Raw genomic sequence first — 18,391 nt, forward strand, 5'->3', positions numbered from 1 at the left:
AGAGAAATTAAGAATATCGATGAAAAAGAATAAAAACTTAAGAAAGAAACAAATAAAATGTTCAGAAAAAGAAGGAAAAGAAAAAATCATTAAGAACGGGAAAAAAGAATGAAACTAAAAGTAAAACACGTAATGACAAATGAAAGATCGTGGATGTCGCCTAGAAGGGGGGGGGGGTGAATAGGTGTTTCAAAATAATTACGGTTTAGGCTTGAACAAATGCGGAATAAACTTAGCGGTTAATTTGTCAAGCACAAAACCTAAAACTACTAGGCTCACCTATGTGCACCAACAACTTATGCTAAGCAAGATAAGCAACTATGAGATAGCAAGATATATGACCAAGAACAAAATGGCTAACACAAAGTAAAGTGCATAAGTAAAGGGCTCGGGTAAGAGATAACCGAGGCACGCGGAGACGACGATGTATCCCGAAGTTCACACCCTTGCGGATGCTAATCTCCGTTTGGAGCGGTGTGAAGGCACAATGCTTCCCAAGAAGCCACTAGGGCCACCGTAATCTCCTCACGCCCTCGCACAATGCAAGATGTCGTGATTCCACTAATGGACCCTTGAGGGCGGTCACCGAACCCGTACAAATGGCAACCCTTGGGGGCGGTCACCGAACCCGTACACTTTGGCAACCCTTGGGGGCGGTCACCGGAACCCGTCAAATTGCTCGGGGGGATCTCCACAACCTAATTGGAGACCCCGACGCTTGCCAGGAGCTTTACAGCACAATGATTGAGCTCCGAACACCACCAACCGTCTAGGGCGCCCAAGCACCCAAGAGGAACAAGCTCAAGGGTACCAAGCACCCAAGAGTAATAAGCTTCTCAACTTGTAACTTCCACGTATCACCGTAGAGAACTCAAACCGATGCACCAAATGCAATGGCAAGGGCACACGGAGTGCCCAAGTCCTTCTCTCTCAAATCCCACTGAAGCAACTAATGCTAGGGAGGAAAATGAGAGGAAGAACAAGAAGGAGAGCACCAAGAACTCCAAGATCTAGATCCAAGGGGTTCCCCTCACGTAGAGGAGAAAGTGATTGGTGGAAATGTGGATCTAGATCCTCTCTCTTTTCCCTCAAAAACTAGTAAGGATCCATGAAGGGATTGAGAGTTAGCAAGCTCGAAGAAGGTCAACATGTTGGAAATATGCCCTAGAGGCAATAATAAATTGGTTATTATTATATTTCCTTGTTCATGATAATCGTTTATTATCCATGCTAGAATTGTATTGATAGGAAACTCAGATACATGTGTGGATACATAGACAACACCATGTCCCTAGTAAGCCTCTAGTTGACTAGCTCGTTGATCAATAGATGGTTACGGTTTCCTGACCATGGACATTGGATGTCGTTGATAACGAGATCACATCATTAGGAGAATGATGTGATGGACAAGACCCAATCCTAAGCCTAGCACAAAGATCGTGTAGTTCGTATGCTAAAACTTTTCTAATGTCAAGTATCATTTCCTTAGACCATGAGATTGTGCAACTCCCGGATACCGTAGGAATGCTTTGGGTGTACCAAACGTCACAACGTAACTGGGTGGCTATAAAGGTTCACTACAGGTATCTCCGAAAGTGTCTGTTGGGTTGGCACGAATCGAGACTGGGATTTGTCACTCCGTGTAAACATAGAGGTATCTCTGGGCCCACTCGGTAGGACATCATCATAATGTGCACAATGTGATCAAGGAGTTGATCACGGGATGATGTGTTACGGAATGAGTAAAGAGACTTGCCGGTAACGAGATTGAACAAGGTATCGGGATACCGACGATCGAATCTCGGGCAAGTATCGTACCGCTGGACAAAGGGAATTGACTACGGGATTGATTGAATCCTCGACATCGTGGTTCATCCGATGAGATCATCGTGGAGCATGTGGGAGCCAACATGGGTATCCAGATCCCGCTGTTGGTTATTGACCGGAGAGTTGTCTCGGCCATGTCTGCATGACTCCCGAGCCCGTAGGGTCTACACACTTAAGGTTCGATGACGCTAGGGTTATAGGGAAAATATGTACACGGTTACCGAATGTTGTTCGGAGTCCCGGATGAGATCCCGGACGTCACGAGGAGTTCCGGAATGGTCCGGAGGTAAAGATTGATATATAGGAAGTATGGTTTTGGCCACCGGAAGTGTTCCGGGCATCACCGGTAGTGTACCGGACCACCGGAGGGGTCCGGGGGTCCACCTGGAGGGGCCACGGGCCCCGAAGGCATACATGGGCCAAGTGTGAGAAGGGACCAGCCCCTAGGTGGGCTAGGGCGCCTCCCCACCAAGGCCCGTGCGCCTAGAAAGAAGAGGGGGCAAACCCTAAGGGCAGATGGGCCCTAAGGCCCATGCCTGGTGCGCCTCCCTCTCCCCCCCCACTTGGCCGCCACCCCAGATGGGGATTGGGGCTGCCGCCACCCCTAGGGTGGAAACCCTAGGTGGGGGCGCAGCCCTCCCTCTCCCCCTATATATAGTGGAGGCAAAGGGGCAGCCCAACACATGAAGTCCTTCCCATGTTGGCGCAGCCCTACCCCTCTTCCTCCTCGTCTCTCGTAGTGCTTGGCGAAGCCCTGCTGGAGTCTCGCGCTCCTCCACCACCACCACGCCGTCATGCTGCTGCTGGATGGAGTCTTCCCCAACCTCTCCTTCTCCCCTTGCTGGATCAAGGCGTAGGAGACGTCACCGGGCTGTACGTGTGTTGAACGCGGAGGTGCCGTCCGTTCGGCACTAGGATCATCGGTGATTTGGATCACGACGAGTACGACTCCATCAACCCCGTTCACTTGAACGCTTCCGCTTAGTGATCTACAAGGGTATGTAGATGCACTCTCCTTCCCCTCGTTGCTAGATTACTCCATAGATTGATCTTGGTGATGCGTAGAAAATTTTAAATTTCTGCTACGATCCCCAACACAACAATGGGGAAAGAACACGAGCTCAAAGGATAAGGCTCAATGGGGAAGAAGACCCCCTTTTATAGGAGCTCCCGAATCCAACCGTTATGTGCTCAGCCTGCGCACGAGCGGTACTACCACCCGAGTGGTAGAACACAAAGAGCGGAGCAAAACAGAGGGCGAGGCAGAGCCGTATGAGCGGCACTACCGCTGGGGCCAGGGGTACTACCGTTGGCGGCGGCGGTACTGCCGCTTGGCCCAACGGTACTACCATTGGGACCGCGCACAGAGAGGAGGGCCATTGAGCGGCACTAGGGGTGGCGGTAGCCGCGGTACTACCGCACACGAGCGGCACTACCGCTCCTACTGCCGCTGAACCCGACACGAGAAAACCACGTCTTGAGTCGAGGTGGTACCAGCGCGGAACCAGAGCCGTACTACCGCTTATGGCCATGGGCGGTACTACCGTTGTGAGACAGCGGTACTACCGCTCGTGGCGATACGCGGTACTGCCACTCTGGCCCCGCGGTACTATCGCTAGCACCAAACGTATGCCACTTCCAAGAAAACAAGTATACTCCAAGGAAAACCAGAACTGCCATAACTTCTGCAAATGAGCTCTGAATCGAGCAAGCTCAAGCTTGTTGGAAACAAGACGACGAGTAGCATCAAAACAGCGAAGAACCAACATAACCTCCAACGTCGAAAACATCATAGAAGATGCGAGTGAACTCCGTTTTCGATGAACTCGAGTTTGTCATCAAGATGACCATAAGCTCCAAATCTCACAAAGAGAAGAACCAAACAAGAACCAATAGAGATGATGTAAGGATGCAATGGTTTGAGCTCTCTACGAACGATACGATCAAGCTACTCATCGAGAGCCCCCCTTGATAGTACGACAATCGATCCTATAACCTGGTCTCCCAACTACCACTATGAGACCGGTAAAATAGAAAACCTATCAAGGGCAAACCTTTGTCTTGCACATAGTCCACTTGAGCTATATGATGACGATCTTGACTTCCTCAAGTTGGACAACCTTTCTTGATTGTGTTGGCTCGATGAAGACTAGTTGATTGCTCCCCCATACTCCACTATGGGTGAGCCACTCTTCAGCACATCTTCATAAATCCATTGTTACCATAATGGACGGCAAGCTTCAAGCATTTGATCTCTTCATGATGCTCCACTTGAATTTGCACATCGCAATCTAACCCCACAAAGAACTCTCACGAAAACTATAGGTTAGCAAACAAAGCGTAATGGACAATGCTTACCATACCATGGGATCACTTGATCCCTCAGTACATCTTGTATGCTTTGTGTGTTGATCAACTTGATTCATTCTTGACTTAATCTTGATCAACCTTGAATCTTTCCAATTCTCTTCATTTGGATGATGTCTTGAAGGTAGACATGAATGATTCAACAATCTTCTTCTTCAAGACATGCTTGCAATAAGCTCAACACTCACATGACCAATCTTTGGATAATTCCTTAAATAGCACCTTGGTCGACACAAACTCTCCTTGAAACCAACACATGTATTCCAAGAAAAGCCTATGGACAAAACCTTCAAATATAACTCAAGGCAACCATTAGTCCATAGAGATTGTCATCAATTACCAAAACCAAACATGGGACACCGCATGTTCTTTCAACAAAGAAATCTAGTAAACACATAGAAAACTAAAGTTATAAAGAAAAGACACCAGGAAAACCAACGAATAATCAAAAGAACCAAAGATTAATAAACAATGAAAGAAACAAAAAACTTAAAAAGGGAAGAAAATCATAGCAGAGCGAACCTACAACGAGTCCTACTTTAATGTGCTGGTCCGCTGGCGCTACACCTGACAACGTGTTTGGCAATATTTGGTAAGGGGAATGGAAGTTTAGAGGAGGGAGTTGTGTTGAGATTAGACATGGGATGAGCCGTTTTATTTCCAATCCTCTGTTTGGTGCGTGATAGGAATTATGTGTGTGAATATGAGGAGAAATTGTACTCCCTTGTTTGGTTCATGGGAATTGACATGGGACTAGACAAGGAAAGTTAGGATGAAGGATTAAGATTGACTCACTAAAACAATTCCCATCCAACTCCCACCCCTCCCCTGTTAATAAAACGGTGAGAGTTGGGGTCTCAAGTCTCATGCCTATTCCCTTGTGAATTCCCAATACCTCCAACCAAACAATAAATTTGAAGTCTCGTGCCTCTTCAATTCCTATTCCCTAACTCTAATTACCCCCAACCAAACACGCTGTGCGGCGTTGCACTGAACCGACTGGCTACAGCGGAAATTCCTATACGCCGCATGTTGCGTCCATTTGTCGAGCTTTCGCACAAGGGATTCGCCAGCGCTTCAGTCATCCCGGTTTTGGAACCTTCCAGGATCTTCCTAGCTGGATTTTTTCGGTTTGGGAACCTACACCTTCTAGGAGGTTCCTGAACCGGATATTTTCCCTTTCAATTTCTTCTTATTATTTCTTTCCTTTTTCCCTGTTTCTTTTCTGTCTTTTTTCTTTTCTTTTTTCTGTTTTATTTTCAAAAAATGTTTGTGTTTTTTGAAACTTGTCCACAAATTTATAAAAATGTTTGCATATTACAAAAAAAATTTGTGTTTCAAAAAAACTTTGTTTTAAAAAAATGTTCTCTTTTTCAAAATATGTTCGTGTTTCCAAAAAACGTGTTTTTTCCGTTTCCGAGAGGCACGGCCGTGACTCTCGTGAAAGCAAAATCTGACTCTCGCGAAAGAAAAAAAATGTGTTTTTTCGCGTAATTTTTTTTTGTTTTTTTTGTCGAAAAGCTAAGGAAGACCGGTGGAAAACCAGAACGTAAAAAAAAACTGAGAAAAAACCGTTTAAATAGCCGAAAACGCATGCGAAAAAAAAATCCGAAAGGAGCGTCCAGAGCGCGACACGTGACGAATGGCTAAGAACACACCAAATGACGTTGATCGTTGCGAGGCTTCCGAAGAAGTGCTCGTTTTTTTAAGCATTGTGAAGGAGCGCTCGTTAACTAGTGACTCCCGCATATTGATAGCTACAACACGTCTTCTGTTTGACGCACGCGCGATGACCGTGTATCATATATGCGGCCCACGCGCGGCAAATAGGGGTGACTATGCCCGCAGCCTCCTCCTCAGGTGGGCCGGCCTATTTTGCAGCAGCGGACGTGGGGCTTCATTCGTTTTTTTTTCTGTTTCTTTCTTTCTTTTTGTTGGTTCACTCGAAGTTGGTTTTCTCTTTTTTGGTTGTTTTTGATTCAGTTTTCTTTTTCATTTTTATATCCTTTCTCTTTCCCTTTTCACTTATCAGATTTGTTTTTTCCCTTTTTCCTTTTTTGCATACTTTATTTTTATATAGTTTTTGCAATAAGTAGTGAACATTTTTCAAATACACATGAAACTCTTTTAATATGTGGCGTTTTTTTAAACACACATTGAACATTTTCTTATATACAGTGAATAATTTTCAATATATGTTGAACATTTTAAATTTATACGATGAACAATTTTTTAATATGGACTGAACATTTTTAAAATATGGTGATTTTTTAATATTCACTGATGTTCTTTAAAACATGTGTAGATTTTTTTTCTAAACCGTATTATTTACATTTTAATAGGGTTTTAAATATGTAGCTCCTAAAAAAACAGCCATTTTTTAGGGAAAAATGCTCACACGCAGAATGGGACCATTCATCAATCAACTGCTGGCTCACACTGTCTAAAAAAACAACTGCTCGCTCACGCTATCCTGTTTACTGTTTTCGTTTTGTTCTTCTGAAATTGGGGTTCGAGTCCTCTTGGGTTGACACTGTTATGAGATGTGTCACCTATGGGAAATATGCGGTTAAAGTTAACGGTGAATTAACTGAATCCTTCATCCCAACTAGAGGCATTCCCCAGGGCGATCCTATTAGTCCATATTTGTTTTTGTTATGTGTTGAAGGTTTATCATGTTTAATGCAACTGAAGGAATCCTCTGGGGATCTCAAAGGAGTTCGTAATGGCAGAAGTGGACCACCTATCTCGCATCTCTTATTTGCTGACGGTAGTGTTTTCTTTGTGAAGGGAGATGACGAAAGCACAAATACCCTCAAAGCTGTTTTGAAGACTTACTGTGAGGGTACATGTTAGAAAATCAATTTACATAAATCTTCCATCTATTTTGGCCCTCGATGTGACATTCAAATTAAAGAAAGGGTGGAGGCCAAATTAGGAGTGCAAAACCAAACACTTCAGGACACCTACTTGGGCATGCCAACCTGTGTGGGACGTTCTCCATCGAGTAGTTTCAGTTTTCTCACGGGCAGGTTATGGAAAAGGCTAAACGGAGCTAGCGATAGGCCTTTGTCAAGGGCTGGAAAGGAAGTATTTCTGAAATCAGTTGCACAGGCAATTCCGACTTATGTGATGAATTGTTTTCAGATCCCCATTAATATTTGTGACAAACTGAGAAGGCCAATCTCAAACTTGTGGCCGGGCATGGAGGATGGCAGGAAGAAATTATACTGGAGATCTTGGGAGTGGTTGTCCTCTCTGAAATATATTGGGGGGATGGGCTTCCGAGACATGCAATTATTTAATCAAGCCATGCTTGCTAAGCAATGTTGGCGACTGTTATTGGAGCCCCTCTCTCTGTGTCAGCGTGTAATGAAAGGGAGATATTTTCCTAATGGAGACTTTTAGAGCTCAAAATGCCCAAGAGCAGCATCCTACACATGGCGAAGCATTATGTATGGGAAGGAGCTCCTGCGGAGAGGATTGCTATGGAGAGTTGGAAACGGAAAACAAATTTCTATCATCCGGGATAATTGGATACTAGACACCATACATGGGACAATGCAAACATTAATTCAAGTGGAAGATAACCAAACGGTGAGCTCTCTAATCTCTAGTAACGGCCCCACTTGGAAAGAAGATACTGTTCGAGAACTCTTTGATCATAACTTCGCCTCCTGGCCACATATACCAAAAATGGAATTTATACAGTGAGGTCAGTCTACAATCTTGCAAGAACAAATTTGTTCTAGATCAATCAAAGTTTTGTCGGTAGTGGATCTTCCTCGAATCAAGATGTTATGCAGAAGTTGTGGAAGAATCTGTGGAGAATTCATTGTCCAGATAAAATGAAGATAGTACTATGGAGAATAGCTCACAATTGCCTTCCTACGGGTGATCAACTCCACAAACGGTCAATTTCAACAAGGTATGATTGCATATACTGTAACAAGTTTGAGACGGTGGAACACTGCTTCCTTTTGTGCCACTATGTTAAAGAAATCTGAGCAGAGCTTAAAAAGTCTTTTAATTTGTTTTTAAAATTGAAAAGCTTTGTCCATATACACCAATGGCTACTGGTTTGGATTTCTAGTGCCTCAAATTTACATGCACTGATCCTTGCTGTGGCGATTTGGCATATATGGGAGAACCGGGACAACATAAGAAATGGTGAAAAAATGTCTCATCCTTCATGTGTGGCGGGCAAGATCAAAGCTTATGTTGATTTCATCTTATTGCACAATTTCAGGTCGACTGGCTCCAATAGGCGCGAGCACCAGGTGTCAATCCCGAGTCGGTCAAGGTTAATGTTGATGCTGTGATTTTTGCCCAGACTAAACGCATGGGCATTGGTGTTGTCATCCCAAATCATCTAGGTCTGGTGCTGGCAGCAAGCAGAGGGTTTATTGATCATGTTGATAATCCGGAGCTGGGTGAAGCTATTGCAATGCGCCACACACTGATTTTTTCTGGAGATTCCGGTTTCTAGAAAATCTTTGTGGAGGCCGATTGTGCCAGTTTGATGAGCAAAATTAAGAGCAGGTGCTGTAGTTTTTGACATTAAGAGTAGGGCTCCAAGGTTCTTATCCTGTTGTTTTACTCGTGTTAGTCAATGTTGTAATGAGGCAGCTCATGTTCTAGCAAAGGCTGCTGAACATGATGAAGGGTCATGCTGGTTTAATGTATCTCCTGAAGTTATCAGGACTATTGTTTGTACTAACAGTTCTGAAATGTATGAATGAGGCTGCCCATTATTTCAAAAAAAAAGTGCTCCTCTTTCATTCAAAATTTTCATCGCCATCCATTTGGAAAAAGGAAGCTAAATCGTTATCTTTTCTGCGGCTTTCAGAATTTCCTTTTCAAAAGTTGTACCTTTGTGTTTTTCAAGAGCTAGTCGGCTGGATCTGACGTGCGGCAGTAGGAGCATGTTCTTCATTGGCTTTACAGTGAGTTTAGAATACCTGGACTTAGGTAGCTCGAGTGGAGCAGGCGCATGCTTAAGCTACATCGGACAGAGACCTCCCACCAAACTTGTCCTGTGCTGCTTATCAACAGGGTTGAAACAACAATCAAGCGGTCATCCATCGAGACGTACGTGGGTACGATTCCACCCAGACAAAGAAATCCACCTAAAGTGTACCTTGCCTTGAGTTCTTAAACTTTTATCATTTCTATCAAATTGTACTTTGCGCACGGTAAGTGCAATATTTGGAGCCCTACTTTGCGACGAAGAATAGCTTGATCGACTCAGTTCCATGTCGAATTCATTTGACGTGCCCGACTACACGAAGATTCACCCAATCGACTTAATTCTGGGCCGAATCCATTTACCGTGCCGGCTGGACGAGGATTCACCCGACCGATTTACAGTGTCGATTGCACGAAGATTCGCTTGATCGACTTAGTTCTAGGTCGAATAAATTTACCGTGTCGATTGCCGTAGATTTGCCTGATCAACATGATCGACTCTTTTGCAGAAACTATTCATTTGCCTTGCCGCCTGCACGAAGATCTGCCTGATCGACTCAGTTCCAGGCCAAATTCATTGACCGTGCTGCCTGCACGGACATCCACCTCATCGACTTAGTTCCAGTTCGAATTCATTTACCATGCCGACTGCACAAAGATCCGCCTGATAGACTCAATTTTAGTCTGAATTCACTTACCATGCCAACTGCATGAAGATCCCCCTGATCGGCTCAGTCCTAGAATGAATCGATTTATTCACATGTGAAATCTAGCATTAATAATGTAAAAAAACAAAAGCAACATTGACACTATTCACACGTGGATTTGTCTTTTTTGTTTCTGAATGTGCATTTCAATTTTGGATCTGAATATTTTAGGGGTTGCAGTTACATATTTTAGGACCTGAACATTCACATATTTTTTCGGATTTTTTTTGAAATATTTAAAAATGTTTTTTTTAAATATTGGAGCACCGGGAGTACCACAAGGCTGGGAGCACCAGATACTTTCCCTCTTTGCCATACGTATGGTCTAACATTTTCTTGACAAACAATACTTTATTTATTCATCTGTGAGAACCAATGTATTTGATACTACAATTAATGAGACCACCTCAACCGGAGGTGACTCTATCCAGGTACCAGGGGTAGAAAACCTAGGGAACATGTGAGGTACAATTAACGTGTTCTATGAGTTCCCCTAGAAAAAAAAAGGGTGTTCTATGAGTTAGGTCTAACCCGTTAATTATGTGTTTTGTGTTACATGCCCATCAAATCAACCATCAAATATTTCAGTTTTTTCATGGGAATTTCTAGACTAATTTTCCTTTTTTTTGTGGGAAGTTGTAGATTTATTCATCTTCGATCATGGTAGTACAACGAACACCTGAAATAATAAAAATTACATCCAGATTCATCGACCACCCAGAGCGACGACTACAAGCACCGAAGCGAGCCGATGGCGCGCCACCGTCATCGCCCCGCCCTTGCCAAAGCCAGGCACAACTTGTTGTAGTAGACAGTCGGAAAGTCGTCGTGCTAAGACCCCATAAGACCAACGCGCCAGAACAACAATCACCGTCGATGAAGAGAAGTTCAGATCGGAAGGATCCAACCCGAAGACACATGAATAAGGACAAACAAAGACCGGATCCGAGCGGATCCACCAAAGACAGCCACCGACCGAATCTCGTGAGATCCGTCGAAGACACACCTCCACACGCCTTCTGACGATACTAGACACACCATCGGGACGGGGGCTAGGCAGGGAGAACCTCACTCCATCTTCAAGAAGCCGCCGCCATCTCGTCAAGAACCTTATTTCATTTTCAAGAAGCCGCCACTGTCTCGTCTTCTTGAGCAGGACACAAATCCTAACAGAATTTGAAGAAGCATGAAAACAAAGCCCTCCACCGGCAAGGGTCGGGATCCATTATGCACCCATGGCCCTAAGGCCACATGAGACGTGGTAGATCAGCGGCACCGCCGTCGGGAGGCAGAAACCCTAGCCGCGTTTTTTTAGAGGAGAGACAAAAAGTCAGTATAAACTTAAGCAGTTTTGATCTTCTTGTTTCAACATTTTCCTTTTTATGGTTATCCCACCAAACACTTTTAATATATAGTAGATAGATTCATATCGGTTCAAATAACAAGGCCACTATATCAAAACTATCCACACGCATTCCTAAGTGAAGCAAAATATTTGCATTTACTTTTTGGTTGAATTGGGCTTTTGCGCCATTTGATGTAATGGGCTAGTTAATGTTTATAAATCCAGAACTACTTGGATGTTGCATATATTAAAGGACTGTACTAACGACCAGACAGATCATCCACTTCCCTCGAAGCTCCTGGCGCTACATCCGTGTCTTTTTTTCTAGTGCAATAAAAAAAATTGGCAGAAGCAGGATTCGAACCTGCTAACTCTTGATAGCCCGTGATAGATTACAAGCACTCGGTCTAGATTGAGCTAGTGATTAGATTGAGACATTTGTTTTCTACATATAGTACAGGAAACATGCTTTTTCAGTTTTTTCCTTGGATTTATGTACTGCACAATTTTCACGGATGGATATATGGTGTCTCCATGCCCCTCATGTTATACTAGTTACCTAGAATTTATGAGGGGGGAGGGGGGGGGGGGGTGTTTCCACACTTATTTTAACGGAAACAAAAATTACCGGGGTGTTCATACGTAAGTTATCATGTGTGTGGCGTGTAAATTATCATGTTATAGGGGTATATTTTTAATAAGAAAAATCTCCGAGTCAGAATTATCAGGGGGCTTGCGCATAAGTTATCAGGTCTGTTTACGCAAAAACTATGCTATTTACGCAAAACTTACCGGGATATAGTTTCAACAACTTTTTTCTGAGGGTCAAAAAGGTTACCATGGTATTCATACATGAGTTATCAGCTCCGCGCTGTGTAATTTACCATGCTATTTACACTTATGTTACCAAGGGTATCTTTTCAACGACTTTTTTCTTCCGGTTCAAAGTTATCATGGTGTTTGTACCTAATTTAGCAGGTCTACAATATGTAACTTACCACGCTACTTACAAAGAACTTAACATATGTATGTTTCAACAACTTTTATCCACTAGGTCGAAAGTTACCACGGTGTTTGTCCATAACTTATCAGGTATGTGTTGCGTATTACAGTGCTCTTTACACATAACTTAGTGGGGTTATGTTTTGAACAATTTTCCTCAGTCAAAAAGTTATCACGGTGTTCATATATTAGTTATCAACTCTACGCTGTGTATTTTACCATGCTATTTTTACATAGATCGATGTTAGCCCCCCCCCCCCTCCCCCCTCTCATGGTGCAAAAATACCATGGTGTTTGTACCTAATTTAGCAGGTATGTAGTACGTAAGTTACCACGCTACTTACACAAATTTTATCAGGGGTATGTTTAAAGAAAATTTTCATTGGCTTAAAAGTTACCATGATATTTAGATGTCAGTTATCGGGTATGCGACACGTGTATTACCATGCTATTTACACAGAAGTTATCGAGAATATGTTTTCAATGGTTTTTTCTAGGTCAAAAAGTTAACGATGTTTGTATGTAATCTATCAGGTTTGTGGTGCATAAATTATCAAACTCATTACAAAGAATTTATCAGGGGATATTTCAAAACAAACATTTTTTTTTCTTGATGACACATGAGAAAAAAACTTTATTCAATGTAAGCGGAATGTTTATTTCACTAGAAAAATGTTCATCACTACAAAAAAGAGAGATAAGTACAGCATGATGCATCAGTCCTTACAACCTGGACTAGATGGTTTTGTCTCCAGGTCAAAGGCAATGTTGTTTTTCTTTCTCATTCTCATTGAATAAGGTATAAAACCTTGTTAAACTGGTAGGAAAACAGAATATACCAGTTGGTTGCGCGTAGTGGTATTCATCCAATCGGTCGTGGGTTCGACTCTTGTTGGTGCTTTATTTTATTTTTCGGTAGCTTTTTTCACGCGCTAGAACTGAACGAGCGGTTTATCGAGCGCGAGAAGCGGATCGAGCACCTCGCGAGTCGTACGTGCCTGTCGCTAACTGCCAGTCGGCAGGAAAATAGCATTCTCGTATATTAAATTGTGCGTCCTGATTACTCAGTTGCATATCGATGCTCGTCAGAGTACCATTATTTTCGAAAGTGTTGACCCCTTTCGTAGACGACGTGAATGTCTTCTCTCACTGAACATACATAGTCAGAAGCCTGAAATAAATGCATGAAAATATGAATACCAGTGTCAAGTCTAGCATCTGAACCCTAACAGGCTGGCGGATATCACTGTCCTTCTAACCATCCAACCACCGTTGGTTCGCATTCAGACCTGATCCTGCAACATGGTATTCATAGATGTTTCGCAGCAAAAAAAGACATGACATTCCGACACTATATTTGTCCACGTGTATGGCCCTCCGACCATCACGATGGCAGATGCACACAATTATTTATCGGTGGACACGTGGCGAGCAACTACTGGTTTTGCCGGTGCATGTGACGCAACGGGGTGATGGGAACGCATCGTGGTCGCCGGCCGAGCCATCGTTCGTTCCCAAGCTAGCCAGTAGTCCCACTTCAGGCCCAATGGAGAAAACAGCAAGGAAAAAGGGTTCGTTCCGTGAACCACAGCCAAACATTCATCCATTCATTCATTCAGTGTGATGCATCGTCGTGCATGATTGATCATCAATGGAGATTTTCCATCGTCATTCATACGTGGACAGCAACGGCAACAACAAGAAAGAAGAAGAAGAAATGTGTCTTCCACGAGCCTCATTTCGAAGCCCACTTGTGCATTTGCCGAACCATTTTTGCAGGCAACAGACGAAGAACTTTACTGGTCCCGTCTCTGGAAGATACCGAAGCCGACGTTTTTTCATTTTATTTCATTTTCCCGCCTTTTCTGCATGAAGCCACGCCATGCATGCTTGGAGCGATGCAACTTAATTTCCAACAGTAGATGAAATACTGTTCTTTTCTGAGCAGGTGAGGCCGGAGTTGGAGCGGAGGTCACGGTGGCGGTGGGGTGTGTGTGGCCAGCGATGAAGCTGCGGTGCGGCCGCCGTCCCCGGGCGCCCGTCGCCGTCGCCGTCGCTGTCCCTCTCTTTTCCTCTGCCATTCGCGTGTTTCTTCTGCTCACTCCCACGCATTGCCGCCTCTTGTCGTAGTGAGTGGTTGTGGTTGTGGCTTTGTGGTAGCTCTCGGGGGTGCGTTCGGTCGTCCTTGTCGCCCAGCTAGTGCCCCCGGATTCCCTCATCATTCATCCACATCCTGTGATCGTCGATGTGCCGTGCTGTTACCCCATTAGCGCGCATGTCGCCTAGATCGTCAATTCTGTATCTGCTTTGGCAAAGACGATCACTAACACATCCATCGCAAATTACTTCTTTAGATTAGCTCTATCAATGACTACGATGCATATATAAATAGAGAGGAAATCTAGCTTTGGCAAATATAATTCTTTGGACCAAAAAAACCTTGCTTTTGATGAATTTGATGTATATATATGTGGAGTTGGAAATTAAGCTTGGAACAAGGGATTATAGTACTCCCTGTGTTGACAAATACAAAATGTTATAGATATTTTAATACGAACCACAGACAAACTGAAATGAGTGAATGAACAAACCAATTAAAACATGTTTAGAACATCCTATCTTTGTGAATGGAGAGAGTACTTGATTTAAACTAGAGATTAACAAACGAAACGAAAACTATCTCTAATGTAAGACGTTTTTCTGACACTAATATAATGCCAAAAAAATTATATTATGGGATGAAGGGAGTACCTCATTTCCTGGCCATACATGTTAACCTCCATTATTCTGATTTTCGTCTTGCCGAAAAGAGTTGTGGCCGGTTTGAGCGTGGCTATGATTGAGTGGATGATCAAGGGATAGATTAGAAGATGCTCGAGACAGCTAGCAGGACGAGCTCCGAAACTGACCACTCTGTTCGTGTCTACCAACTAACAACAATTCGAACAAAAAGGGCACTGCTTTCTGCCCTCATAATACAAAAACTCTATTCGGATAAATTAAGCCTACTGATTAATCCAATCTTATCATGTATCTAAACTCTGCTATCCGCTAATTAACAACCGCCGACTAAACCATTCAATACCATAACATGACATGACAGGTGAGGTGACACCACAAGAGTAAACAAGCCTCAAACATTTTTCATACATAAATTGATTAACACAAATAATTAGCACTAATCACCATCACCCACTAATCAAGAAGTGGCAGCAAAAAATAAACCAAGAAAACAAAACATTATCATCACACACACACACACACCATGCATAGTAGAGCAGCCATAATTGGTTGGCCCTCTATAAGAAGCTCTCCAAAGACACTCCCTCTCCTCATCTCTCTCTCTCACACACACATCATCTCCCCCACCTCTCTCCCAAAGCCAAGAGCTCAGTGAAGCAGCGGCCATGGAGGGCAAGGAGGAGGACGTGCGGCTGGGCGCGAACCGCTACTCGGAGCACCAGCCCATCGGCACGGCGGCGCAGGGCGGCGGCGCGGACGAGAAGGACTACAAGGAGCCGCCCCCGGCCCCCTTCTTCGAGGCCGGGGAGCTCACCTCCTGGTCCTTCTACCGGGCCGGCATCGCCGAGTTCCTGGCCACCTTCCTCTTCCTCTACATCTCGGTGCTCACCGTGATGGGCGTGGTGGGCAACCCGTCCGGGTCCAAGTGCGGCACCGTCGGCATCCAGGGCATCGCCTGGAGCTTCGGCGGCATGATCTTCGTGCTCGTCTACTGCACCGCCGGCATCTCCGGCGGACACATCAACCCCGCGGTCACCTTCGGGCTGTTCCTGGCAAGGAAGCTGTCGCTCACCAGGGCCGTCTTCTACATCGTGATGCAGTGCCTGGGGGCCATATGCGGCGCCGGCGTGGTGAAGGGGTTCCAGACCACGCTGTACCAGGGCAACGGCGGCGGCGCCAACTCCGTCGCGCCCGGGTACACCAAGGGGGACGGGCTTGGCGCGGAGATCGTCGGCACGTTCGTGCTGGTGTACACCGTCTTCTCCGCCACCGACGCCAAGCGCAGCGCCAGAGACTCCCACGTCCCCGTAAGTACATACGTGATACGTGCATACAGGTGCACCGGCCGCCGGCCGCCGGCCACCGTGTTTGGTTTTGTCAACGACTGACGAATTGAAATTGCAGATTTTGGCGCCGCTTCCGATCGGGTTCGCGGTGTTCCTGGTGCACCTGGCGACGATCCCCATCACGGGGACCGGCATCAACCCGGCGAGGTCCCTGGGCGCCGCCATCATCTACAACAAGAAGCAGGCGTGGGACGACCACGTAAGATTAGAATCAATTTGATATGAATCATTCATGAGTTAATTAAGCTTGAAGATGATCATGCATGGTTTGGAGCTGGCTAGAGACTAATCAGTGATCTGCTTGAAATTTGGCAGTGGATCTTCTGGGTTGGCCCGTTCATCGGCGCGGCGCTGGCGGCCATCTACCACGTGGTGGTGATCAGGGCCATCCCCTTCAAGAGCCGCGACTAGTCAATCCAGCAGCTGCGAATGGAATCTTATCGCTGTTCATCGTCGGTCGATCGATCATGTGGTGGTGGTGGTGGTGGTTGCTGGTGCGCGCGTACGTGGATCATCTCTCGGCCGCGCACGCTGTAATAATCCTCCATCCGCCGTGCTGTTCCTCTCCTCGGTGTGTGTGCCTGTCGGCAGCGTCACCTGTTCAAGTCTGCGAGCTTCAGTACCTGTTGTACTTTCCCTCCCTTTTGTATTGTACTACGCACGCGATTTAATGGAGCGTGCATATCTATGTAAATTACTACTATTAAGAAGGAACGCCGATCGAGTTAATTAACGATCTTCTCGCCTGGAGATGAGAATAATATAATGATTATGTGACCATCGTCCTATTTTCCTCTTCGATCGGACGTGTGTCGTGCTTATCTTCGCAGACGCACTCACGAACCCTAGGTGTTCCATCTCCTTGGTGGTTTAGGTGGAGTTAACTTTTCGTGCTAGGTGTTCATCTCTTTGGTGGTTTTGGTGATGAGTTAACCGACACCATGTGCACTTTTTTTTTTCCAAAAGAGGAAAACCCTGGCCTCTCCATCATGTGATATACACAGTCATTTCAAAGTCACCGAGTACCAAAAGGGCAACCACACCGGTTGGTATCAAGATTACGCAGCTCATCCACATAATCTGTTACTAACACGCCAACCAAGCTTGAACCCGCTTCCCTCTTTCCCGTCTCATTCTTTAGACAATGATGTATTTCCGTTATATGTCGCAGTAATGAAAAGGGATAATACCCGGTTCAAAAAAAAAAAGAGAACACGCCAACGAAGTTGATTGAGCAATGCAACCATTTTCAGCCGGCATCGGAAGGCCATAAGCCCCTGCGTGTTTGCATCTTGCAGTGATGATCAGTGACGAATCTTGAAAGAAAATGAAGGAGGCTCAATGTTAACAGTGTAAAGAAAAAGCCACAAACTCTTGGTTCTTTATAGTTCAAATAAGGTCAAAATTTTGGCAGAAGACTGGGCTAAACAGTAGTGTTTTTTTTCTCCCAATTGTTGATGGGGGGCTCGAGCCTGTCGATGCACCCCTTAGATTTGCCACTGGTGATGATGACGTACGAATTAACTCCACAACTCTAGCAATTCCAAAGTACCCAAAAATGGGACAAATGTGCATACATATGTACGGCGATTTTGTTTTGCCAAAGCTAGCAAGCTTGCTAGCCAGTGCGACGTGTACATCATGGCCAGTGAGCTGACCACTGAGGATAACATAGGGTATGTTGTGTGGAGTATAAAACCCCTCATGACATCAGTCACTAGCTAACTGACGGCCGAGAAATACGTTATCCAGCCACATATTCCACGGTATATCTCCACCACATACGGTACAATACAATACTCCGCCGGGTGCCTACGTAATGCCGCAAGCAATCAACAGTTTCAGCTATATTATAAGTCTAGTTTCAACAAATCAGCATAGACTTTTGCTGTGGTAGCACAGGTACCTAACGGCGCGGAATGCAACGCAAGCTACTCTAGAGGTGTCACGGGTTCGACAGCTGCATATGGTACTAGTATATTCTAGATCATCGACGAAATATGTATAAATGTATGGCTAGGTAGGGTTAGGCGGCCGCGTGACAACGATTGAGCAGTAGTGACAGGGTTTGGTCTTGGGTGATATGC

At 44.9% G+C, this 18,391-nt stretch overlaps 1 protein-coding gene across 1 annotated transcript; it reads left to right on the forward strand.

Moving 5' to 3' along the window:
- Positions 1-15,535: 15,535 nt before the first annotated feature.
- LOC125515556 (aquaporin PIP1-5-like) lies at positions 15,536-17,037 on the forward strand. The gene is made up of 3 exons (XM_048681049.2): positions 15,536-16,265; positions 16,363-16,503; positions 16,620-17,037. Exons 1-3 carry the CDS (start codon positions 15,624-15,626, stop codon positions 16,713-16,715), a joined length of 879 nt encoding a protein of 292 aa, XP_048537006.1. The 5' UTR covers positions 15,536-15,623; the 3' UTR covers positions 16,716-17,037.
- Positions 17,038-18,391: the final 1,354 nt, after the last annotated feature.

Source organism: Triticum urartu, chromosome 6A (assembly GCF_056163025.1).
Source record: "Triticum urartu cultivar PI428250 chromosome 6A, HENAU_Tu73, whole genome shotgun sequence".
Taxonomy (NCBI): Eukaryota; Viridiplantae; Streptophyta; class Magnoliopsida; order Poales; family Poaceae; genus Triticum; species Triticum urartu.